The sequence below is a fragment of the Echeneis naucrates genome, chromosome 3 (genome assembly GCF_900963305.1).
Source record: "Echeneis naucrates chromosome 3, fEcheNa1.1, whole genome shotgun sequence".
NCBI lineage: Eukaryota > Metazoa > Chordata > Actinopteri > Carangiformes > Echeneidae > Echeneis > Echeneis naucrates.
In genome coordinates, this window is record NC_042513.1 from 13,316,065 (window position 1) to 13,342,959 (window position 26,895).

At 40.0% G+C, this 26,895-nt stretch overlaps 1 protein-coding gene across 5 annotated transcripts in view; it reads right to left on the reverse strand.

Moving 5' to 3' along the window:
- LOC115040964 (protein kinase C-binding protein NELL1) overlaps nucleotides 1–26,895 on the reverse strand; it is a 348,772-nt gene that overhangs the window by 156,299 nt on the left and 165,578 nt on the right. For all 5 annotated transcript variants that reach the window (XM_029498153.1, XM_029498152.1, XM_029498154.1 and 2 more), the window contains 4 exons: nucleotides 13,343–13,439; nucleotides 5,903–5,975; nucleotides 5,431–5,513; nucleotides 956–1,090 (listed from right to left, as the gene is read on the reverse strand). In XM_029498153.1, coding sequence (XP_029354013.1) covers nucleotides 956–1,090; nucleotides 5,431–5,513; nucleotides 5,903–5,975; nucleotides 13,343–13,439 — 388 coding nt within the window. The remainder of the gene's footprint in view (nucleotides 1–955; nucleotides 1,091–5,430; nucleotides 5,514–5,902; nucleotides 5,976–13,342; nucleotides 13,440–26,895) is intronic.

Below are 26,895 nucleotides of genomic sequence, written 5' to 3' on the forward strand. Positions count from 1 at the left end.
TCAAAATAAAACAGGAAGAACACAAAACACAAACATAAATGAAACCCCAAATAAACAGAAACAATTTCTAGCCAGTCCTTCTGACAGATACCTTGAATTGTCACTTCTCTGTATATCCAATAAAGCAGAAAACCCAAAATAATTATGATCCAGCAGTGATCCAAAGCATTATGTGATAAATTTAGATGACAGATTCATCATCGAGCATTGGGTGCCCACCATTGAAACTGAGTTATTCAGGCCCTCAAAGGAGTAGCTTCATTTTTGACACCTCTCTCTGCATGCCCCTCTTCATTTCATGAGTCATCGGTAATCGTTCCCCCTTGAAGCTGAGATTATCATTTAACGATATGTCCACGGGAGGAAATCAGACTGACTAAACAACATCCTGTGCTTGATGTGCAGTTATGGAACAAGTCTAAGTCCTCTGAGCTCAGGATGGTCTGATTCAACACATTTCAGGCTCCTATGTATGTTGGCTGCTGGGGAACAACTATTGGCTTATGGCTCATTTGCAGACTCTCACCTTCAGCATCCTTTATCCACCTCTGGGCTTTCCCTATTTCTTATTTTCCTGTTTTCTCTCTACTGTCATTATGTAGGCATAGATGCCCATAAGGAGAATAACAGGATGTTGTCAGACAGTTAGGAACTAAAAGGATCAAATAATCCACACATTATCGAATGGAAACGCAAACTTGCTGTTAAGTGTTTAAATACGTTCAGTATGACATTGCTTCCTCTCTAGATTCAGACCCTATTCCCTAGAGAATTCTTGACAGATCAAACTGTCGTAGCAAGTGGATGCATCTTCTTGCAATGGTAGACTGTTTTCACTTGTTTGAAGAAAATAATACTTTGAGGGCTCAACAACAGACTCAAGATAGCTTCATATTGCACCAGTTGAAAGCTGGTACCACATCCTTTGATTTTGGAAGATGAGGGTGACACTCACCTTACATGCACAGTTCCTGCAGTTCTCTGGCTCCACCCACAGCTCCTTATCCCGGTACACCAGGCCGTTGGCACTGCATGTCCTCTCACAGTGACAGCCCTCCAGCTGGGTCAGTCTGGACTCAGCATAGTTCAGCTGAGGACAAGCACAAAATCACCCGTAAAGTCATCAAAGTATATCTAAAGTCTGAGTGTACACGAAGGTTAACCCCACAGCCCAACCCACCCCACTCACCCCCTCACCCTCTGGCATTCCCCAGTCAGCTTTCACAGAGAGTAGCTCCACTGGGAGCTGCTTATTAGAGGAACACACAAAAAAGTAAGTGATTGTCATTCAGCTAATGTTCCAGACCTCAGGCTGTGATCAACTGAGAAATGACAGACGGGCCTGACACTGCCGATCCTGCCTCTTGCCTTTTCCCCAGCTTCATGATCAACATTCTCACTCGACAAGTGATGCATCTTTGACAGACAAATGTCACAAGGCAATGTCACACGGATCATCGAAGGGAGTGTGTTGCGCTATATCAAAATTTGACAACTCTAATTTAACAGCTATTTGTGCTTATATATATATATATATATAAAAATGTAAAAATATGTTTTTAATCTGGTATTTTTTATTATTTTTTCCCAACTGGATTATTTTAGGTTATTATGGGTGCAGGCAATATAACCATGATGGTTTTTTGGTCAAAGGTTGAAAGGAGATATAGTAGATATTTCCAATATTGCCAATATATAAAATATTCCTTTATTACTCCCAAACTGTAATAAAAGTAAGTAGAAATAGAAATAAAAGCTATATCATATAATACCACATAAGATGATATGTGCAGGGATGCAGAGCAGCATAGTGGTTAGCATTGCTGCTCCACTACTAGAAGGTTGCGTATTTGGTTCCCAGGCCTTTCTGTGTGTAGTGTGAACGTTCTTCCCATGCCTGGTTGGTATCCTCCCACCGTCCAAAGACATCTTGTTTGGGTTAACTGGTGACTCTAAATTGCCTGTAGGTGTGAATATGAGTGTGAGTGGTTGTTGGTCTCTGTCTGTCTCTGTGTGTTGGCCCTGTGATGGACTGGTGACCTGTCCAGTGTGACCCCGCCCCCACCCAGTGTGAGCTGGGATTGGCTCCAGCAGCCCCTGGGACCCGGAAATGTATAAGTGGTAGAAGATGAACGAAAGAATGATATGTACAATCAGATATTTACAAGAAATATACAAAAATAGTAGAAGATGAGGAATATGCACAGTTCTGTATGGTAATTGCATGTGGATAAATGTTATTGGTATAACAGTTAGATTAGATGACAATGAAAATTCTAATAGTTTACAGTACAATGTTGGATAAGTTCATCATTTAACTAATTAAAAACACTAATATAAGCCTCCATCTTTGTTCCTGTGTGCCACTGACAGTTAAGGTGAGATTAAAAACGTTAAAATATCTATATCGATCAAAATAAGTCAGAAATTCTGGAGTAAACTAAATGAATTCAAGATCCTGTCTTGAAATTAATTAACTTGCTAGGAAATAAATGAAATGTAGGTGTAGGTGGACTAATACATTTAGCAGTGGCCCCATTCATCCTGAGCTGTGCTTGAGTTTGTCAAGAACTAATATTCAGCTTTGATTTAATACTGATCTAACATTTGTGCTGCAATGGTGGGATGGGAAGGTGCCGGCCTCATTCAATCCAGGTTGTTTTCATGCTATAGTTCAAAATAACCACATACAATACAGCCTGAATCAACAATAAAAAATGTTTATATTCAAAGTGTTTTGTTGTTTTTTTTCCCCTCTTCTTTTAAATGAGCCCATCAAAGCTCACCTATAGCCTGGGGTGTAAAAGCTGGGTAGTTACACACACATGCCCAAATGCACACTGTATATACACACAGAGAAATATATGTGCGATATATGTATCAAACATGTATTAGAAATACTAGAACTGCTTGAGCTACATGTGAACAATCACATTCCTACTTGAACGGTGCCAAGGTGGAAGAAATGTAAAGGGTTCAATTGATCTGAGCAGCATAGGTCAACTCAGAAAATCTAGGTCCACTTACAACACTCAAGGCTCTTCTGTTGCTCTGCCTCCACCCCGTCTGCTCCTCTGAGAATTGACCAGGCCATAGAGTCAGAAGAGGAAGAGCATTTTCCAATCATAGAGGCTACTTGGTAAAAGAAAAAGAAAAATGCTGGATGTCACTAAGGTTTTTATTTTATTTTTTATTTTTTTTTACTTCATTTAAAGGAGTCCCCGGCTGCTGGAGAGCTGTGTGAGCTCTGAGCAGTGGAGATGTGTCCTGTCAAAGCCCCAAACAAAATGTTTGAAATGCAATTTCAAAGGCAGGAAGGCTGCCTTCAGGTACCACAGAGGAATACCTTTCCTGTACATTGTCAGAATCAAATGATCAAAAAAGTGATACTGCACAAAGGAGTCAGGGGCTAATATGCATGTATCCCCGATGGTTGATACATGAGGCCGAGAACACAGACTGTATCCAAAAAGGTTGTAAGACACGAGTGAAAGGATAAAACAAGAGCTCAAGACAATATACAACAAAGAAGGGTAAGAGAAGAGGTGCATTTATTAAATTCCAGCTTTTTTGGTCTCTCTGTCTGTCTGAAGGATATATCAAACACGTATGGACACATTTCCATGACATGCAGTGGACTAATCAGTCTTGGGCCACTGAGTAATTAATTAGATTTGGTTTTGTAAACCAGATATGGGCCGTCTGCCAGCAAGTAATTATATTCTAGCTGTAACAATGAAACAAATGGAAGTGATAGTATAAGTGTGACTTTTGTTTACAACAAGTAGCCTTATACAGTCAGCCCAAATATGTTTATTTAAATACGGTGAAGGAAAGTAAACACAACTTTAACTTTAAAGAGGAATAGCAATTATTTTTTCTATAGTATACAACAGGTGCTTCATCTCACAGACATAGAGGAGGAAAATGTGCCAATTCCACGCACAACATGGCTAATTGTCATTTCACCTTGCCTTGACATTCACACATCATATATTCAGGAACAAGTCATCATTCACCTCACACTGAATTTCGTTGCTCTCCACAGTGTAAAGGCAGAGAGCCATTTATCCCTGGAGATGGCTGCAACTCATGTGAGCAATGAGGTCAGGTGGCAATAGGCTGAGGTGTGTTCATGTGAAGGAGGCACTTTGGGCACAGCGGTAGGGTAATGTTCTCCATTTCAACCTTATTTATACCAAATATTATTCTATAGTCTGTTACCCATCGAGATGTCCTTGCATCATTCACTCCCACCTGATAGCACTCACAGAAGTACACACACATGCACATATGCACAAAAAGTCAATCACACACGCCGTTATGCAGATGTGTAGTCCTATAAATGGTTTGAGCTCTCCCCATGGCTCTAGGGCACAGTGTGCATTGCCTGTTAGCCTCCTGCTGCACCGCTTTCCATCATATTTTTTTTCTACATTTAATATATTTGATGTGTGGAGGTAGCGCAGTTGCGACTGCTGATTCAAATACTATGACATAAGACATACTATAACATGAAATGTATCATCTTTGATCTTTTTCCGACTTACGAAATAAAAGCGATGGAATACTTTAATCCAACAACACAACTCTACTCTTCACTCGATTCTGACTCGCAGCTTTGCCAATCAAACTCAATCAGCTCATTTTAGTGTTTGTGAAAATACAGTCAAAAGGTCTGGAACAATCATGTAAGTGAACCTTGAGCAGAGGTTGTTTAACCTTTATGTTACTCTACTGTCAACCGATTTGCTCAATAATCAACCACTTTTCATTTTCAAGTAGATACATTTATGTTATGCTCTATTGCTATGATGAAAACATGGATTTAAAGTGGAAACTGCTCTACAATTCTCCTTCTGAAACTAAATAATTGCCTGTTTGCTATTCCCTCTTACATTAATATGTGGTTGTTTCGTGTGTTTGTGTGTGTGTGTTTTCCTTTCATGAAACCAGTTCAATCCAGGCAGCCTATTCTAACTGACAGAAAAATCTGATTTTCTTCAGACAGATTAAGGTGCATGTTCATTTAGTTTTAGCCTCCTAACAATAGTGTCTTATCTTTTTTTGGGCACCATCTTGTTGATGACTTTGGGAAAGAAAGTATAATGCGATTCAGTGAATACAACAACAGAATCAAAGGATTTGGCTGTCTCAGCCTAAAAATGAGAAAGATATTTATAATTGTATTTATGCAATTATTTAGTTATCAGACTACAACTGAGGAGGAGTATTAGTGGATCTTTTAAGTGTAATTCTTTTATTTCCTTGACATGGTTGTCAAAATTTAGCATTTTCATTGTTTTGCTTCTGTCTGTGAAGTCTGTGTAAATTCAAGCAATACAAAAATTTGTAGTATTGCTTATTTTACATCCGCCAAAGCTCTCAGACAGCCAGGTGTTTCTGATTGTGGAGGGGTGCTACTCTTACCTTCAGTGTCATTTTGGCCAGGAGTTCCTGCAGATCCATGATGCCTTGCACCAGGCTGAGGAAATCGCTGCAGGTTGGACAAGCTAAACGAAGGAAAAGGAAGCACCAAAACAGAGGAGAAAGAACAGGGGGGGGGTAATGAAAAACCATGAGCCTGACTGTATGTATTTGGACACAGCTCATGGTGGCAAGCAATTTTATCTCTTTGACAGTAAACAAATGGGGAAACAAAGTGGGAAGAGGGGAGGCTATGCTGACTGAATTACAGCAAAATGAAGATTAGTGGATTGAGAGAAAGAAATATAATGGGGAGCAGCTCTGTCTGTGATTAGTGGAGGGAGAGGTCACTCCCAGATAACACATCCAATTTCATAACGGCACAGAGTAACAGACAGAGTTCAGTTTTCTCTCTACCTTTGCTCTCAGTGTGTGTTCAGAACACTGCGTACGATTGTGTCATCTTGATACTTACTCCGGTTAAGGTTGGGACATTGTGTGATGTAGCCATTGGGAGCGAAAATAAGCTTCACGTCCTGGATAATGCCCTGGCAACAGAGAAAGAGAGAAATACAATGATACATACAGTGTTTGTACAGTGTCCAGCTGAACCACACCAAAAGCCCAGACAAAAATATTAAAGGTCCAATATTGTGCAAAGTGACATGTCCATGTGGTTTTAAGTTATAAAGCAGGTCTCGGTTCTGTATTAACACTGTTTAAGTATCAAAGCCCTGAGTCCACAGATAAATAAACACAGCCCGTTTTGTGGTACTACACAATCACCACCCACAGCTCTGCCCCAGACAGTGATATGTAGACTGTGTGGATGGGCAATAAGCAGGTCCACTCTGAAACTCTATTCCATCCATCCATCCCTTGCTAGAGCTCAAGAAAGAAGCCCATGACAAAAAGGATGCATGTACACCTGCAATGTTTTTGGTACATACAGTTGCATTTCCATCTATTTCAGACAGCACTGTTCATTGTTTAACAAGATGTTTAATATATTTAAGGATTTTGCCAGACAGAATGTCGACCTTTTTCACGGCTGCACGTTTATCTAAATTAATCTGCAGTAAAGTACATGAAGTGATTTGAAAAGAAAAAAGTTCACACATCTGAACTTGGGCGAATGTGGAACGATTCTCGAAAACTCTAAATGATGTGACTAAGAGAGAACAGAAACGGATGTCTCCCCACATTGGCTTGCATTTTAGTATGGCGAGAAAACACTGTGACTATTACCACGCTATGCATGCAGCACCTCATGCAAATGTAAATGACTTATAACTGATAGAGTCCTCTCTTTTAACAGACTGCATGTCAGTCACTTTGAATGACAGGTGCAGAGCTTGTAAATAAATGACCACAGGGAACAACCTTGGGGAAAGAAGTCAACTCTGTAATGGAAACAGAACACACACACACACACACAGTTGTAATATAATTTCACCATTTCTTCAAAGAGGCAAGAGAAAACTAGCTACTGGAAGGACATTAGAATTAAAACCTCAAGCGCAGTTGGCATCGGCTCATATCTACTTTATGCGTATGTGAAATTCATTTACAGAATTTGGCATGCCTTTGATACAAGCAACACCTGCCTCCATTTCACAGAGACAGAGGGACAGGCGGAGGGAGAGAGACTTGCAGCACAGACTGAGAACACACATTCTCCTTGTCACACATATAGGCTATGTGAAGAAATGCACGGCAAGGAAGAGATTGTCAATGTCAGAATGAAAATGAAGGTGTACATCACAGATATCTGTCTGTGATGCGTTACATCGGAGGCCTGAACACACATCACTGCCACTGATCAGTTGGAAATTTGCACCGAAGTCAAAAACCTTGTATGGGATATAAAGCACTGACTTTAGGCTTCATATAAATAGGTTGAATAGGTGATTATTAACAGCCAATCTCAGGATATTAAAGAAGTCAGTACTCTGAACATAGAGCAACTTATCACCAACTCTGAGGATGAATATTCCTTTAGCCTAGTATTTTTTTCTCCTGCTTTGTTATTGTATGTTATATATTAGCTTCACATCGGACGGTAGCTGTTTTCAACAGAGGCTACCTGCCCTGCACAAAACAACAGGAAGAGAAAGTCAGCAGACCGGTTACATCAGCAGATAAAAGGACTGTTTTGAATTTTTACTAATGATTTAAAAGCAGCGAATTCTCAAGGTTCACACAAACATAAATCCAAATGAATCTTGATTTAATTGTGAGATCATTTTATTAACATGTTTGCCAATGATTTGTTAATATGGATGTTTTTGTCAGTTTCTTCAGTTTTTAAGTTGTGTAGCTAGAAAGTAAAAGCTCTTTATAAGTTTTATCTGCTGCCATATGTGGTGTTTAGTCAGCAGCTGGTGCTCATAATTGTCACTTGGAAAGAGCGTAGATCACCATTGCCTTATAAAAAGTTATTGTACACAACCTGAGATATGCTATATTTTCAGTGCAGTTGAGTAGAAGAGCAGTTACAGAGCTAGCATTGCTGTTTTGTTTTTTTTTTTTTGTTTGTTTGTTTGTTTGTTTTTCCCCAGCAGAACAAACAGTTGTTGGTGAGTGAATAAATACATTTCTTCTGCACTAGTACTTAAAACAGCTGTTAATGCCAGGGTTAGTTGCGTAGCAATAACGCCTTTAAATGTGCATAGATTCAGGAATGTTAAAGGAGTTCATGTCTATGAAATGCATGCAATCGTTTGACTTTTCTATAATGTCTTTCTGCTAAATATTGGGTCAGAAGGTAAGTGAGTAAACTAGAAAACATGATGCGTGAGCTACTATAAACTAACTATAGAATTTGAGTAGGTGCATTTGTATAGGAAACAGATGAAGTTTAGTTTGGAAATAACACTGGCTTCAATTTAGCCATTATTTATTCTCAGGAAAGGGGATTTATATTTCCAACCCTGGTCCTCGCAAGAGTGAGAATCGGTGTATGTGAGTTTTGGCATGTGAGCTGCATGCTTGAGCACTGTTTATGCATCATTTGCTTCTTGGGGTCCCCAAACATCCACACACGCGCTCAATGTTATTGCTGCTAAAATTACCTTCATGCTGCTTGTCTGCGCAATTCTTCTGTCATAATTCCCTGCTCGCCTGTTTATTACAGCGATAATAGGCTGGGCATGTTTGGTAAGTGTTCTGCCTTGAGGCAGCGTTGACAGGGGTCTGTTAACCTGTTCTTTATGCTGCGATTATCCTGAACATGCACAATATGACCTTTCCTTTATCTGCAAAGACAACAAGACTTCACTCCACCTGGAGTTCAATTTCAAGAGCCAAATGAAATCCAACCACTCCTAATTAACAAGTATGAAAAGGAAGCAACATAAGGCAGATAAGCAGACAGAGACCAAAGATGACTTGCTGGCAGAAAGAACTCCACAAATAAATTTCCCTCTTTACATTTCGATGCTCCTGTTTGGCATAAATTTGTTAATTCCATCGCAGACTGAAGTCAATGGTGAACAACAATGATTTAGCTGTTCATGTATTTGCATTGGACTGTGAATATAGCTATCACTTAACAAAAAGATTCTAGCCCAAGTTGAAAACATTGGGGATTTGAATGATCAACAAATATGTGGATATAACTCAACAAAAAAGCCAATAAAAGTCAGTTTGTTTTCAGTTTTTGAACCGATAGTAAAATTTCACATCAAGGGAGCTGAGAACAATTGACATATTTTCCACTCAACTTTAAGCAGCACAATTCCTTAAATGCAAATGTAAGTCAGGGGCAGGTGACATTTTTACCTTGCATTGTATTTCAGCAGCTATAAAACTAAAGCTATAAAAGTAGGCAAGAGCATTTCGAGTGATGTCATGACAGGACAGACTTTTTGCCGCAAGCCTTGTTGATGTCTCATTTATCAATTATTCTGGTAGAATGATGTTCAATTAAAATGGTATTGATTTATATATTCAATAAAAAAGTGACAGTCTTTAAAACATTGCTCTATGGATAGAAGATTGACAATTCAAGATTCAAAGTGTTTATTGCCATGTGTACAGTAAAGAAACATTTTTCCCTGTACAATGAAATTCTTTTTGTTGTCCACAATGAATGCACGCATATATAGAAATAGATAAACAGAATAAAAATAAAAAAAAAATAGAATAAAAACAGGACAATCTCAAGCAGCAATAGAAATATAATACAATAACAATCGGTGTGCAAAATGAAATGATTGAAAACAAAATGAAAAGATTATGGCATGTGTAAATAAAGTGTGTGAAATGCAGTGTAACTGTTGCCTGACTGTTACATGTCGATGCAATTAATAACTTTTGTTTAGGAGTCTGATGGCTGTGGGAAAGAAAGGGTTCTTTAGTCTGCTAGTCCTACATTTCACACTTCTGTACCTCCGGCCTGAGGGCAGAAGTGTGAACAGTCCATGCTGGAGGTGGGTGGGGTCCCAGCATGGAGGCAGCTCTCCTGTGGACAGTGGTAGATGCTCTGCAGCGAAGGCAGTGGAGTCCTGGTGATCCTTTCAGCAGTCCACACTACTCTCTGCAGGCGTTGGCGGCCCATGGCAGTAGTGCTGCCATACCACGCTCTGATGGAGCTGGTCAATATGCTCTCAACAATGCAGCTGTAGAAGTTGCTGAGGATCTTAGGCGACCTGCCAAACTTCCTCAGCCTCCTCAGGAAATACAGCCACTGTTGGGCCTTCTTGACCAGCCGTGTGGTGTTCAGTGTCCTCAGTTATGTGAACGCCTAGGAACTTAAAGCTGCTCATCCTTTCCACTTCAAACTCCCGGATGAACAGTGGCTGACGAGGTCTCCTCTCCTTCATGTCCACTATCATCTCCTTCGTCTTGTAAGTGTTGAGGGTGAAGTTGTGGTCCCTACACCATGACACCAGACTGGCCACCTCCCTCCTGTAGACCGCTTAATCCCCGTCAGTGATGTGTCCTATCACTGCGGGAGAGCAGAGCGAGCAAACACGTCTGCCACGGCTGACGCCATGATGGAAAGACCGAATTCAAAGAATTCCTTTGCCAAATTCTACTTCTAAGTCAAATTCCGCTCAACCTGTCCTGTATTACCACTGATACATGGATGAAATGAGAGAGTGCACAAGGTACAAAGCAGAAAATTCTGTCATGGCTTGCATAAACCGAAAATAAAAAGGAGAAAGCCGTGAACAAAGCAGAGAGAAGCTGATTTAAACAGCCGTCAAACAGGCCACCGTAAGACAGACAAAAAAAATGTCCCTGAGGAGTTAGCCTCCCTGGCACAATGGATTCTAGATAAAAATAATTTATTACAGTTGCTCCTTCAAATGGGGAGCACACTGCAAGGAGGCAGCACGAGGACGTGGAGCATCTCAAACCTCTGCAAAAGCTCAATATGTTTTATCCGAGGGCCTAGTTAGCTTGGTCTTATCATTATCCAACTCTTGAATCGTGAATAGGATAGATTATAGTCACTGCCTCATTTCACCATCTATCTTCCACCTGCAGTGATACTTATATAGTTCTTGCCCTTGCCCATTTTTATTCTTTTCTCTGCTTTCTCCATAAACTCTTCACTCTGCTCTGCTTTTGACACGAGGACACATAACCACACTCCGTTTATCCCCACAATATTACCAGGTTAAAGAAGGTAGCAGTGTACATAGAGTGGGAAAGATAAGCTGAGGTAAAGTTGGACATTATGTTTTGTTTGTCTATCTTTTTCATTTTTGTGTGTGTTTCTTAAGACCCCTGCAAAATAAGACGACTGTTTGCCAGGAAATAGCCACAGCACATAATTCCTTGTAAATGTGCAACTTGTTGTTTGTGTGCAGATTACACAAATTATGCACAACAAGCTAATTTACAGGCAAACAAAACACTACAACAGGATTTCGTATTTTTGTGTAAAACATTCCAAACATGCCAAGAGACGGTAGCCAACTGAAATGTAGCAAGGTAAAGATCGAGGCCGACTTTTGTACAATGCTGGAGCTGTTTGGAACAAATTATTTCAGGGATGCAACCAACAAGAATTCTGAGGCCAGGCTGTCCAGGTAGAACACCTAAGGATACTTTTCCAATTTCGGCAGATAAGGTGGCATCACATAAACAAATTATAAAGACAATTTCATCCCCGCAAGAGCAACTTCCAGCAGATATCTGCATTAGGTTGTGCTTGATTGAAGCACAACTGCAAGATCAAGCTTATATATTTGGACACAGGTTTGACCTGGGTAAAGTAACGCAACAGGGCTCCACATGGTAAGGAACTGCATGAATGAGTGAGAAACTAAACTAAACTTTATAAAGATGGTCGAGCATACAAGAGCAGATAAGAATAGCCATGCTACCAGTGAAAAAATAACATTGCACACTACTCCTGTAACCTTGGACTTTCGAAATTCTCACTTTTACAAGTGAAAGAATGGTATCTTTAATTAGTGGGTGGCTTTAGTTGCTCCAGCTCTGTAAATATGGAACATTCATTACAGTTTAATTAGTGGAAAATTTCTCTTTTTCGAATTAATTGGCTTCATTTGTCTTGATGAATTGATTAATTAGTTTGGAGGAATTGTTGGCCAGTGTCAACAGGTTTAGCCAGTCACATACTGTTATGACCAAGACAAAATTATATTTCACTGAAAAATACTAATGGCGGCATGTTCTGTGGCACTGTTATAATCACAAAGTTTACTGTTTCATTATGTGAGCTGCAACAACTTTTAGTTTCATGCCATGACAAAAAATTGAATTCAAAGTAATAAAGGTGTTGGCCTACAAATTTAATACAAAAAATACATGTATATATGAAGAAATGTGTGGCTCTCAATAGCCCTTGTAATACCCTGATTACCGTCCTTCATTCAAGGTGTTACAATTGCATCTGTCAGCCAACATGCAAACTGATCCCTGTGTGAATCTAAGGGGAGTTTCTCTTCGTTCCCTGACATGAGCCTGTGTGCTTCCACACCATCTGTCTATTCTGCTGACAAACACTTTGAGGGCTCCCTGCACATGAAGGCTAGACAGACCCCGAGCACTGAGCTGACTGTGCAGAGGGGACTGGATGATGGAGCTGCGTCTATTAAGACCAGAGCTTTCTTTCAGAAGAAGGAGCTCCTTGAAGTCTTGGTGCGCAGGGGGATGAAGGAGGAGGAGGTAGAGGTAGGAAGAACACTGGGCTGATGTGCAGCAGTGATGGTGTCAAAGCACAGGGAGGAGAAATAATTTAAACTGCAGTAGGGTCTGGTTGTTAATCAATATGTCACATAAATAAAAAAAAAAAAAGCCCCTTTGATTGCATAGCAGGTGGGCAAGAGAGAGGGGAATATTAAGCCTGTGAATATCTTGATGGTACCATGCCTAGTCCCCTCCCTGCTGTGAGCACATGAAGGAGCCTGACCAGGTGAGATGTGATTAAAAATCAACAACAATGTAACAGGCTTTGGAGTAAGTGGTTCAAAGCACACATTGAGCTTTTGCAGTTCCTCTGTGAGCCCTGACAAGGAAAAGTAGGCAGCTCATCACTCTAAACAACTGCTACTGTGAAAAAAAATGTAACTTCTGTAGCTCTCAGTAATCAGAATACTTTGTACCTATATGTAGGAATAGGTTCCTGCCAGTCAGCTTAATTTAAACTTGAGCCTGGGGAAGAAGTGTCTTCTGACCTTCTTGTTGTGCAGAACTTTGTGATTTTGAGACACTGCTTGAATCCTCCTGTGTGTTAGTTTCAGTGGTCTTTGTGTGTTCATTAAAATGTGGTTCAGAGTGCTTTTAGGTAAAATCTTCCACAACAGACTTTGGTGCTTCTTGATTGCATCTTCCACTTGGTTTTCTTTCTCATACAAATATCCACACCATTGTGAATGCAAAGCACGTTCAGGTATGTGAAGAAAGTGCGTGTGTGTGTGTTTTGTTTTCTTACCTTAAACAGTCCGTGCTTGTGGCTGTGCTGGCCAAGCCACACTCCACTGCCTGGGGTGAGCTCCATCTGAGGAGGGTCTATCACGCGCTCGTAAATCCTGCCAACAACAAATCAAGAGAATTTTTCGTTATCATAATGGCAGACACAAACACGTGTCTCTTTCCATCCCAGTCTGGCACGAACACTGATCCAATAGAGCTGTCTATTCCTGCCCTCCTCCCTCCCTTCATAGGAACCAGAGAGTGTAGGACGGAAGCTGTTCTCCTCAAGCATGACAGCCAGTCACCCCGTGGCTCTCTAGCATGGTATTGATACCTGGACCTGAGACGCAGACTGGATTAACCATGTGATTACTGACACAGACATATGCAGGCTTTGGCATCATCAGGGCAAACATCCTCAGCAACATTCAGCACCAGTTTTTCCTGAACAGAGGTTGGCTTCACAACGCCAGTGAGCTCCTTTGGGTCTCTGTGAGGGTGCCAGAGAATAATTTGTCATGTTTTGCCCTCCTCCTCCTTCTTCTAACACTATGAATGCATGCAGGGATGCACTTGGCGTCACAAGTAGATTTAATTTTTTTCCTCCTTTCATTAAAAGGGCATTACCGAAATTTCTCTAGCAATAGTTACTATGTTGGGGGGACATCAAAGTGAAGAGGAAGAGTCATCATACAATCTGAAACTTTCTCTTATTAGCAGTTGAGGTTATCTCCAAAACAGAATACAGGACAAAAAGTGGGATTTGCAAGCCAAAAAGATCGGCAGTCAGGCAGGTAATCAATTTTGATATATGAGCGTACCTATCACCTGCACATAAATCAAGGTCATTTTTCTGCTTTTAGCTTATACTGAAAGCTCCATGAAGCATATTAATGCTATTAACATTGAGTGAAATGACTCACGATGATGTCAAAAGACTACTGGTGCTGCTAATCCCTGCAGCACTAAAACTTTTAAAGGGTTCCATTAGCATTTGGGTTGGATTTGCCTGGCAACATACTTGACTGTAAGGGCTCTAATTTACATCTACATATATCATACCAAGCTATGACACAAATGGGGGAAGGTTAAGACTTAGAATGGAAACAACACAGTTTTTCTCTGCAGCTAGAAAATCCAGACTGTAATGGTAGTCAACATCCAATTAACATTTCACTATAATTGAAAGAACAGGGACCTAATTAGGATGCTAGATTTGGGCTACATGTTTAATACATGCTGTAGCTGTTTGCTAACATGTGGGCCCTCAGAGCTTAATGATAACCTAACCCTTAAAATTACAGATCTGTGGAATTGGTCGCTTACTTCAATTAATCAAGCATTACAGAATTTAATTTAATTTAGTTGGCCTTTAAATGTTATATTTATATGGATTCAAAACCAATAACGAAAACAGCCAACAGTGTGAAAGGTAAGTGTATAGTTTAGAAAATATAAATATCAGGATAAAAACATAAAATGTGCAAAAGTGGATCCTGTTAACACACATGCACACAAAAAGACTATTTTAATCCAGCCAGAGAACAAGTCAAAAGTAAAACAGCGTTAGTTCATAATCTAAATATACATATCACAGCCAGACTCTTCTAGGTGTCAGAGAATGCTTCCGAAGGAGAAACACAGTGCTATACCTTACTAATTATAGGGTATTTATTTATACGCATGCATACTCTAATTTATTCATTGTATTAAATAAATATGCAACTACGTGTATGCATTATTCTGTGCACATGTTTACTGCTTGTTCATTTGGATGTGAAAGTGCTCAGTATTGTTTATGCTGTACCTTTCTGATTTCCCACCTGCTGGGAAAGCTGTCACTGTGGTAGAGAATGTAGAGGTCATGTGATTATGCTCTGTCTTGGCCCCCCCGCCACCACCAACCTTTCCATCTTTACCTCCCTCACTTTCCTTGCATGTCAGCGGCTCAGCAGTGGTGCAGAGCGAGGTTTAACACGGGAGAGCAGGGCTATTGCAATGACACCAATTAGGATAGCAGCGTGCTCATGGGTATATTTGCATGCTCTGACACCACAGGCTGCACCCATCAACAGCCAATTACATAGGACATACACCAGTCAACACACTGTACAGTGTGATTAACAGGAGGGCTGTTCTATCACCATGACGCAGAATTCAATGAGCTCCATTTTACAACCCACAAACCAGAGAGACACAATGAATTCAATAAATGTCTTGCCAACAATTTACATTTATTAGAGATCATATAACAATCAAACAGTCAAGCAGATAACTTTTGTCCCGGTTTTGAGGAATATTAATACAATGACGGTGAACAGAGGTATAAAACGTATGTAAGACTGAAAACGCACTGCATGCATCATCTGAACATGGTTGCTGTATAGCATCTTCGATGTCCTTGCAGTGGCCATGCTAACAGGTTCGAGCAGATACACCGCCTGTGTGACATGAGTGCACAAGGTCACGTGACTTCTTAGTCTCCACAAAAATAAACAAGAAAAATAATTAGTATTCATTCTGATTTCATATCAGTAAGATAACACAAAATCGTCCCCTATAGTGTCTAAGTTTAAGATGAAACGAAAATGACTTGTGCAATGGCACAGCAGAGACCCCAGTCCTACGTGTTTTTCTTTTCTTTTTGCTAAATGGAGTGAACGACCCGACAAAGTTAACAGATAAGAAATCACTGTATATTTGTTAATATCTATGGTTGGCCTTTTTTGGCAATAGCCATTAAATCTATTTAAATACTGTAATTACCTCTGTTTTAAGTCTGCCATCCCCTAATTGCATTCAGGTTGCTGACATATGCATGAGGGAACTCAACGAAAATAATGTTGCGCATAATCCATCATGACTGATTATAATTCTGACTCACTGATGTCACTTTTGCACTGCCATATTGGAGCTGTGCTCTGTGCTCCTGGTGCAGCTGTTCAACATTAAAAGCAAAAAGCAACACACATGGAGAGAAGAGCAACTCCTCTCCTCCTCGTGGCTGCAGCAGGCTCTACTGCTGATTGGCATGAAATCTGACTGCAGTTTCTCACAGTACGATGGTAAAAGACCAACTGTTGACCGGTGTCTTTATGAACACAACATGAAGTTGCGAGGATTCTTGGACTAAATCTCTCTTGCTGTATGATGCCCAGGAACCACAGGTGTCTCCAAATCAACCAGGAATGAACTGTTAAGCATTGTAGCTGTAATATGAGTTTAGCAGTCATGCGATGCTTTGCCAAATCCCTTTAGTATCTCCTGTACATTAGAAAAGGAATGCTGTTCAATAAAAGCCTGTTGGACATGGAGTTGCTTGCAGGGAATATATGCCACACTGCAGCCAAATGAACCATCACTTCATCCATAACCAGAAAAATAGGGCAGCGCTGCTCCACTTTCACACTGCTCCTCTTAACCTTTATCAGTGTCTGCGTGGATGTGAGTGAGACAGAGAGACCCACATCTCTGTGCACAAGAAAAAGTCAGGCAGGCGTGGAGCGACTCAGTCACCATTCATGAGAATGGCAACGCTGAAACACAGAGATCTGGAAAGTACTGCATTGTTGGCGAGCTAGAGTTATGTGGAAGAGACTGTATAAATCCGCATCTGAACATATATTTTGGTGACAGCTCTCTTCAATGAGCTGCCAGGCTGCTTCTTTTTCACTGACTTACTGGCTGAATTGAATAAACTACACGTAATCTCGGGTAGTCAAGATTTCAGCTATAGTGGCTATTTGTCTTAAAGCCACCGATAAGAAAAACCAAAAAAATAAAACAAGAACATACAAAACTAACACTATTGAACACTAACACTATTGAAAGCCATATCCAGAACATTTTCAAAACTAACAGCTTTCTTCTACAGCAGTGAGATGTAATATTTTGGACTTTGGCAGCCGTCATGGCTCCCCTTCAGATGAACAATCACAGCCTTCATTATTTGCCCTGCCAATATCAGTCGGTGACACTCCAGACCGCTTCCAATTTTCCACTAGTTGAGCTTGAGACATTTTCTGTCACGTTTGTGTCCGTCCACTGCCAGACCTACAAAGTCAGAAATCAGGAGTCAAAGTCTACTTTGAATCACTTGCCTCACTGTGGGGCAACATTCTCAAAGCTTCCCATTAATCTGCTGCCATAAGCAAGCTGGGATCACATCACTGAAGGCAGAAGGGAGATTAGTGGTTTCTGGGGTGTTTTGAGCAGGAAGCTAAAAAAAAAAAAAAAAAAAAAAGAAAGAGTGGCCCATATGCTGCAAAAGGTGTTCAATGGGTTTGAATCCAGTGAAGGATCTGCTCATGATACATGGGCATCATGGGTATTGGGTTTTTCAACTTAAGCCTTAAATCTTGCTGACAGAGGAAAACAATCAGTGATTGCAAGAAAGTCTAAATAACCTAATTCCCCGTCCAAACCTTGAGAAAAATTGCTGCTGCCTGTTCTTGGACAGAGAGAATGAGGGAGTGGGTGTGGCTGGGGAGGACCCACATTTGTACACAAAATCTGTCAGTCCTTTGCAGAGCTGTTTCCAGTCTGGAGCCCTACAAAGGAAAGGCGTCCATTATGTTTCCGTATCTCATTTCAGCATGTGCTTATTCAATAACACAGTTCCAGTTCCTTTCATATTGATCGCTGCTTTGGTTGACAGCAAAGGCTGCAGCTACGCAGAAGAGGCGCTCTGAAGAGCAACAGCGTATTGTAATTAGCAGCGAGACAAACAAGAATAGGTTTACTCTTATGAGAAGTGGAAGAGAGCTTCCTAGTGCCATAAGATGGTGTGGCTTTGAGTTAGCACAGTTGTAATATTTGAAAACTTTCCATTTAATTCTCAAATTTATCTTCATTTTAGCTGTTTGAGCCTTCAAGATGCTTAAAAGTAGCATTAAAATCATAATGTGGCCAAAAGGTTTTGTTAGTTGTGGTTCCCTAACCCTAGTTTACCTCAAAAGTATATGTGGTATTCCTCTTTTCCTACAGTACCTTTAGCTCAAGCACATAGCAGTTTGTTAAATGGAAGAAATTTTTCCAACACAAAGACCATTTTGGTCTGTATCAACACTTATTGCAAACATAGAGATTCTTTTGTTCCCTGCCCAAATGATTTGGGCAAAGCCCTTTTTTGGTGTCTATTGGGAACTGTGAAGACACTTGAAAGGCTTCAGTTGAGCTGTAAATATCACTTGATGATGGCCACATCATATGGTCTTTCAGCTCAACCAGCTGAGTCGACATTCATCACGATATCTCCTCCAGAGGACTGGCACAGTGTGCACGCCAAATGAGGACAATACTGCACACTGGATACAAATGGGGACAGAAAAAAATGTAAGATGTATTGTGAACAAAAATGTACACAAATTATCCCAAGAATGGCTTTCCTTTGTGAATATAATGATGTCCTAGCACTTCAAATGTGCTCATAATAATTGGGCTGATTCTCAGTTACAGACCATTTGTCTGATTGGATAGAAATTTGGCTCATTTTCATGTGAATTTCTTCTTTGCAGTGCATAAAAAAGCTACCGGCTGCTCTTTAGTTTCTTATGCTAACACTGTGTTGTTATTCTAATTAGAGTTTGAAGCTACAGATAAAGTGACTGTAGCAGACCTGAATCATCTACAGTAAACTGAGCATACACCAGCTCAGGGGAATTTGTTGCATAGGCTTTATGGGTTTAACAGAAAAAAGCTTAATATGGTTACAAGTCAAAAACAATTCTCCTCCGCTTTCATCCTCAGTCTTCTGGATGTTAGTGACCAAGACATGCGATATAGCAAATGACTCAGATGCCACATGAGATTGTCTGGGTGTATTACATCTCTTGGTAAAACCTCTCTGACAGCAGTAATTAGAAAAAAAAAAGTAAAATCAACAACAGCAGCATAGTCTTTTATGAGCATTACAGCTGCATAAGTGTTGAGCAGAAGATGTATGTTGGGTTCTAAAGTCCAACATACACAAACAAATTTACATACATGCATATTTCATATGCCACTTGCAAGGCAACTTGTCAATGCAATAAATCATGACAAAGAAATGAATTAAAATGAATATAAGATTTTATTCTAAATATCAGCTGTGCTTGAGCTTTTTGTATTTTTCTCCCTACACATCTTATGGTCTGTCCTTGTCAGCTTTTATATGTCACTCCACTCTGCCTGTGTTTATTAATAAATTCATTTATTTATATTGTGAAGGCTTTGGTTTGAGGAAAAAAATAACAGAAATGCAGTCCTTCCTTAAAGTGGACATTAAATGCAGAAAAGAGAAAGTAAAAGAAAAATGAGAAACAGGAAAAGGAAAGAACTGAATAGAATATCAGAATCACATCTGTTTCTGATTTGAGTTGAGACATCAGACATGGACACATAAAGAGACAAGATGAACTAAAGATACTAACTAAAGATAAACCTGAAAAAAAAAAATGTGAAAACTCAGTTCAAAGAAAGTTCCATCTTTTAATGGTATTTTCTAATCAAGGTCCCAACACATCCATATCCTCAGTTGAGTGAATACAAGTGCGAGGGATTACTTTACTGTAGGTTCTCTTTTCATATTCAAAGAATTTATTCAATTATCCCTTCAACTGAGGATATAACTGCTAGATTAATTAATAATAAACAATATTGTTAGTTGTGTCTTTGTCCTTTAGTGGTAAAAAGATGATGGATTTTGTTGTTGAGGTGGCATATCATTGACGCAGTACGTAACACTAGTCTTTTCTCAATTTCAGAGGGAGCACTACTGTATATTCAGGCGTCTGCTACTGCGGCTCTGCAGTATGTTCTTCTGAAAGGGCATCTGTCAGTCTCTCTCATACTCCTTTAGGGCCGCGGATGAATCAAACTATACCAGCTCCACTCAAACTGGAGCTCTGCCACCCACAGTGGTTGAGAGATGCCAGCATTTTGCTCTGAGATGTCAGAGCTGCGATCTGAGATAGAGCTCACATTCAACCTTAAATCCATTCTGAGTCGTCCTGCAGTAAAAGAGAAAGGTACTGAATGCCTAATGAACAAAACATGGGCGAATGTGTGTGTGTGTGTGTGTGTTTTTAAACATTTTCAAAAGTACGTGATGCTAAAGATTTAAAAGGAAGGAACAATAAAACTAACCGACAGGAGTGAAGCCAGTAGGAAACTACTGCCTGAAACTAGAGCATATCCTAATAAGATGGCAGATGTATCATGTTTAATGGATAAAATGACCCAAATTCCTTTACCCCCAGCTTGGCACAGGGGATAACACTGGCTTTACCTATAGTATGTAGATGAAGACAGAGTCTAATCTGGCTTTGTCACCCAATTCCCAAAGGAACCACACGCCTGCTTTCTCACTGTCTCAGAAATCTGTAATTACTTCACCTCAACAGTGACCTTATTGTTGATAGAGCCTCCTGTCCTTTTCTGATAAGGCACGACTACCGCAGCTGCAGATACATACCGGGGGGATTAAATAAAATAAAATAAAAAAATAATAAAGGGATAGAGTGGATGGGAAAGTGTTAAAAGTATGTTTGTGTATGCGTGTGTCATCTTGGTGCAGGGACTTCCACCCTCCCCCTCACTGTCACCAGGGGCCCGAGCAGGGGAGTCTGCCCACAGGAGGTCGGTTGGAAGCTGCTGAGCTCGAAGCACGGAGGCAATAGTAACGACACGCTCCATCACACCTGACACAATATACCAGTGGGCTCTAGACACAGAAAGGCTAAAAGTGAGGACTAACAGCCTCAATTCTGTGCCTTAGAAAACAACGTTAGACACTTGAAAAGGAGGGCGATGGAGGCTCTGGTCGAACTAGTGAAGACAGAGCCCTGACACGGTGTTTCCCCAAAAGATCCATTCATCTGGCATTCATCCCACAACATCTTTAGGAGACTGACCCCTTTGGAAGTCACAGAGCATGATGTGTTCCTCTTTGTGGCTGTTGATGAACATTATCTCATATTATCATAATCGGATTAACTAAAACATACTGGCAGTGAACATTCAAAAGAGTTTTTTGTGAATTTACTCCAGGATTTAACTGAATGATCCAAATGTAGTGTTAGAAAAGCATCCCCCAAACAGATTCCTCAGGCTCCATTTGTGCATATAACCAAAGGGAAAGAGCCCAAAAAAGAATCAGACAAAAGAAAAAATACAGTGATGAATGAAGTGGAAGGAAAAGAAGCCAAAGCGTGCTTATCAAGTAGTGATTAACTGTCTATCAGTTTATGTCTCAACTAAATTCCAGTGAATGAGTGCAACTTAGAGAAAAAATGGATTGTCAATCGGATGGTAGGGGCTTGTCTGTGCAGTTTAATGTACATGAGGAGCACATTATAGAAAATGGATTTGTGAAAAAAAGACTACCACCACCGTTCACTGACATTTCAAATTTTCTTCATTAGGCTGCCTAAGGCAGTAGGAGTAATTACTTGGCCTGTATTTGCTGCTGCACTGGAACCACAGTTACCCATTGATCTAAATGTGGGTTATTCTCTCTGAGTTGCCCCATTGATTAGACACCCAGGGGCCACATATTATTTCCTCTGTGCTTTCTGCCTGCACTGTGTCCTGTGCTGTGCAGCTGTGACAACGCCACAAAAGAGCTCTTTTGTCACAGATAGCAACTGCATCTTGAACCCAACGCTGACCAAAACCCAAGGAAAAGGTTTTCAAGGTTACGGATGGTGTCGTGTGGAAGTATTAACCTGATTTCATCTCATTATCATTCTGCATGCGGCACCCTCCTCTTAGCTGGGGCGTCAATGATCAGGTAATGAAGTAATGAATGCTTGCTGCTCCGCCAAGCAGAGCTGGCACTGCCCTTCAGACGAAATTAGAATGTTACGCCTGAGCTGTTCATTTGAAGGAACATTTTTAGTTCTTCATGCATGGCTCAACTACGACGTAAAGCCGCCCATGCATATCACTGCTACAAATCTTATGACATATACATTAAACATTAAGATACATTAGGAGCGAACTGTTCATGCCAAAAGATTAGGAGAGAACAATTGACAGAAAAGCATATTAACAACTCCATCATTAATATGACGTTCGGTTCCAGTCTAACAGCCTTGTTCATGTCCTAATGATAGTTTTGGCCAGGCTGATGAGCTGCTTAGCAGGTAAAGGGGAAAAAAAAGTGAACATACCTTCCAGTTCACTGGCCTCTTTAATGAGCAGAGGCGAATGCCATTTTCTGCCTGCTGGTCGCAAAAGCTGTGAGAATCATATCATTATGAGATCTTTAAGGTGGAGAGCTCCTAATGTTTACCCTCCTCTTTTAGCCAAGTACAAGCCATCAGTCCACCTCCTGTCACATCTGCACATTAACAACATTGTGGGCAGCAAAATGGCAAAAATTAGGAAAAATGTGCAGAAGGACCAAAAAAAAAAAAAAAAAAAACAAAAAACAAAATACCGTTACCAATGAATGGATTAGATTGTTTATTATCTTAAACATTAAGATGTTTAACTTTACCTTAACCTAAATTTAATCCTGACATCACGTGCATGCATTATGTGAAATAATTTAAATTTAATTTTAATTATTTATATCTCAATCACTGAATGCATGAAAACTGCCGATCACATCTCCTGCGGCCCAAATTAATATCTCAACACTAAAATAAATAGCAACCACAGAACATATATCGCATCCAAATGACTTAAACAATTTATTTATATTGAAAACCGAGGTAAATTATCATTGGTGAATGACCTTTGTTCGAAATAAACCCTAAAAAATTCAGCAGCACTCAAATGGAAGCTTCATTTAACAGGTAATCGTGGATTTTTTTCTCATCATATCCAACAGAATAACATCTGCTCAAGTTTACAGCTATTTCATTTTATCTGATTCTGTGTTGCAACAGAAATGAGCACTGATAATCAGTTGTTTTGAAGATTTAATTAGAACATCATTCAACATATCCATAATGAGACTGAAAGGGAGAGAGAAAGGGAAAAAGGATCAAAGACGCTTTAGAGAGCGCTAAAGCACTTGAAAAAGATTTTTTAAAGCAAGTCTTCACACTATAACTAAACAGCTGCAGCGTGACTTGTGAAAAAAGTGTAGCTGATAGCAGTTTACTCCTAATGAAACCAATAATAGTTCCTCTTTCATCCACAACAGCAACCCATTTAGGCCGTAACTACACCTTAAACATTTATGTCCATGGATGATGTATGAGCCAAATGAGATGAATAATGTAGAGCTGGCCACATTGTTGGCCAAGAGTCTGGTTAATTCAGGCCACGTAAAAGCCTCTTCATTATGAAGTCTTCATGCTGTTCAAGCATCTGCTCTTCTCTTTGGCTCAACTGAGCATCCACTAACCTCTATCAGTCATTATACAACAGGTAGTTTTGAACAAGCCATGTGGTTGGTCAAACACTCTCTGAACTAGAGGAAATCTTGTTGCAATGAAACAACTTGGCACTTTTTTATAGTTGTAATTGACGTAATTAGGCATAACATTTTAAATTACCGGAGAAATATCACTTCTGATTTAGATCAAATTAGGGATGTTGTACATGGGGGCCAAAAAGGTTGCAAGTTTAATTTGCCTTTATTGCCACTTATTACTTTGTACAATGGCACTGTATTCATTCGTTCATTCATATTCTACTGCTTACCCGTTTCCGGGTCCTGTTACTATAATTGAGCTCTGATTCTGGGTCATGGGGGATTTTGGAGCCAATCCCAGCTCACATTGGGCGAGGACACTGTACACCCTGGACAGGTTGCCAGTCCATCCCAGACAGAGACCAGCAACCACTCACAATCACACTGAGACCTACCGACAATTCAGTCACCAGTTAACCCAAACGTGATGTCTTTGGACAGCGGGAGGAAACCAACGCAAGTGTGGGGAGAACATGCAAACTCCACACAGACAGGCCTCAGGTGTGGCAATTCAACCCACAGCCTTCTTGCTTTGAGGCAACAGCACTAACCACTGTGCCGTCGTGCTTCCTCACGGCATTGCATTTCTTGGAAATGTAAATGTTTATAATCATACGACCTCAAAAATACACTGCAACATCAAAAAGTTATTTATTTCACTGCTCTTACAGCCTAAAGAAGAACTAAAACAGTTATAACAAAGGTTACAGGTCATTAAATTTTATCTACAGAAGTGCTTTCTTAGTTTGACCAGTTCAAATGTCTATAGGATTCATTCTCAGAGGTCCATCTATGCCCACAGTGAATTTAATCAAAATCCAAGAATTACTTTTTGGAACACATGAACCGATAACATCCTGCCATGTTAGACAATCCTGTAGAACAGGATTTAGTTACTTTGCCAAAGTTCAGTGCTATTGCAGCGTCACAAGTCCTTTATATAGTTACTTAGTGGGATGACACAGGACAGAAATCCAGCATGGATGAAAACTTCCATATCATTTAGTAATCCTTGCATTTCTTCAGTTGTGTGAGGCTTCAGTTAGGCGAGCAGATCAAAGGCTCATCCATAAATCAGAGGAAATTATCAGTTTGTTTAAATATATAGCAAATACGGGGAATCAGTGTCTATTCAAAAATCCACTTTAAGGAGATGCTTAAATTTCTGTAGCAAATTTCATGCCAATTCATCCCACATTTGTGAAGATGTTCCCCTCCAATCCAAAAATACTAGCACTGGATTTAAGTGCAGTTATTACCATAGTCAGTACCGTACATCCTCTGGAGGCACAGAATTTCACTGAAAAGCAATCAATAGTTACGATAATTCAGTCTGGACAGAAGTGGTTGGACTGACCTGCTGGCTAACAGACCAGTGCCAGAGCCAGACTGCTAGAGTCCACACAAAGATATACTCGGCTCAGGGTTTGAACCCAGAACCTGGTGGCTGTGAGACCTCAGTGTTAATGGATATTAATGCAGCACAGCTATAGCTGGGAAAATATTCAGAAAGTTGGAAATGTCGAAGATTTCCTCTGACAGTATTTATATTTTATTCTTATTCCAGTACTTAATGTCTCTCTTTAGCCTTTAGTGCAGGTACACTGACATATTGGCACAGCTAATGAAGCTGCATCAACAAATCTGTCTTCAAATCCTCGACCTTTCTTAATAAGGAAATAAATTCTGTCAGAATTCACTGAGGTAAAGTGATGCATGACTAACACAAAGCCTCTAAGGCTCTGACTTAATGCAAAACAGCAAAAGAAATTGTAAATGAGATGTAATTGTTATTCAGCTTATCCGTAAGTAAAATTTGTCACTGATGAGTGTACGACGCCTGATGCTGTGACACCCACACTATTCTTTACAAAAACCAGAGAGGTGCAGAATACAATAGTAAACACACAAAATAATATCCTCTGAAGATAATCGGCTGAATCTGAAAGGAGTCATTGCCTAAGACACATCAGGCAGGAAGAAAAACCCAAAATGCTTTGTCCTTGAAAATCATAAAATTACTTCCAAAATATATCACGACTTAAAAGGCAAACTTTTCAAAACATAGACAAAATTTCCACTTTTACCTTTTTTCTTACTGCAGTTCAACCAAAGCACACACTTTGTCTGCAATTACTATCTGAGTGCCATAACCTGGTTTAGATTAATCTGGTTAAACTTGTAACTTGCTGCCTCCGATGACTTCAGATTGAAAATTTCAAGATGCAACTTCACCTCATAATTATTTAGTTGTTAATCCTTATCTGATGAAGAAGTTTTTGTGATGCGCAGACCAAAAACAATGTCTCTCACTTTCAAATCAGCATTGTTGATGTGATCTTGGTGAAGCACAATATTGACAGTGGGTTTCAACTGTGAACTGAGTGGAATGATCTGGAAGTAGCGCAAAGATAGGCCTAACATTATGACTCAAAATACGGGAAAGTAGGCATATAATTGAGAAAAGGATAGTATAACGTGTACAGAACGATGTCCTGGTTGTCATTTGGGCTGATAACACTAAAGTAATCTAAAAGAACTATACTGAGGTTTCTCTTCATTCTCCTTCACAGTGGTAATACTCCTCCTGGTTTTCTGCCTCGTCTCATTTTCCAAATTTCTGCTCCAAGTTAGAGACACACAGGGTAATAAGTGGCACAAAGACACCTTGTGTGTTTTTGTATCATCCTACTAAAAACAGTAAATTTTTTGTGTTTATGAATGCAGAGAGATTGTGGCTGTGTACTAATCTAGGCAAAAGCATGACCTATTAATGAGCTACAGTAAATGACCGCATGCCATTTTTGACCAGAGCTGTTTCCTTGACATGAGGACCTCCACTCATTAAGAAAAACGTTCATGCAGTTAAAGATTCAGGGAGAAAATTATTAACCATAATTGAAGTGTCAATCTGTCTCTCGCCTTCCCTGAAACTATTTTGTCTTGTGGTAATGAAGTTAATCCACAGTTTTCTCAGTCAGTTAGCCTGTCCAAAATCTTTTCCAAGAATAAGCCATGTAAGAAGGTGTTAAAGTAAAAGTCTAAAATTGGCACCTGCAAATTTACTATCTACATTAGAATAGTTAGAATTTTGAGAGTCCACTCCTGATTTTCCCCTCTATCTGCCTGCCTAACTCTTCTAATCAAGATCATAGACTCACCTG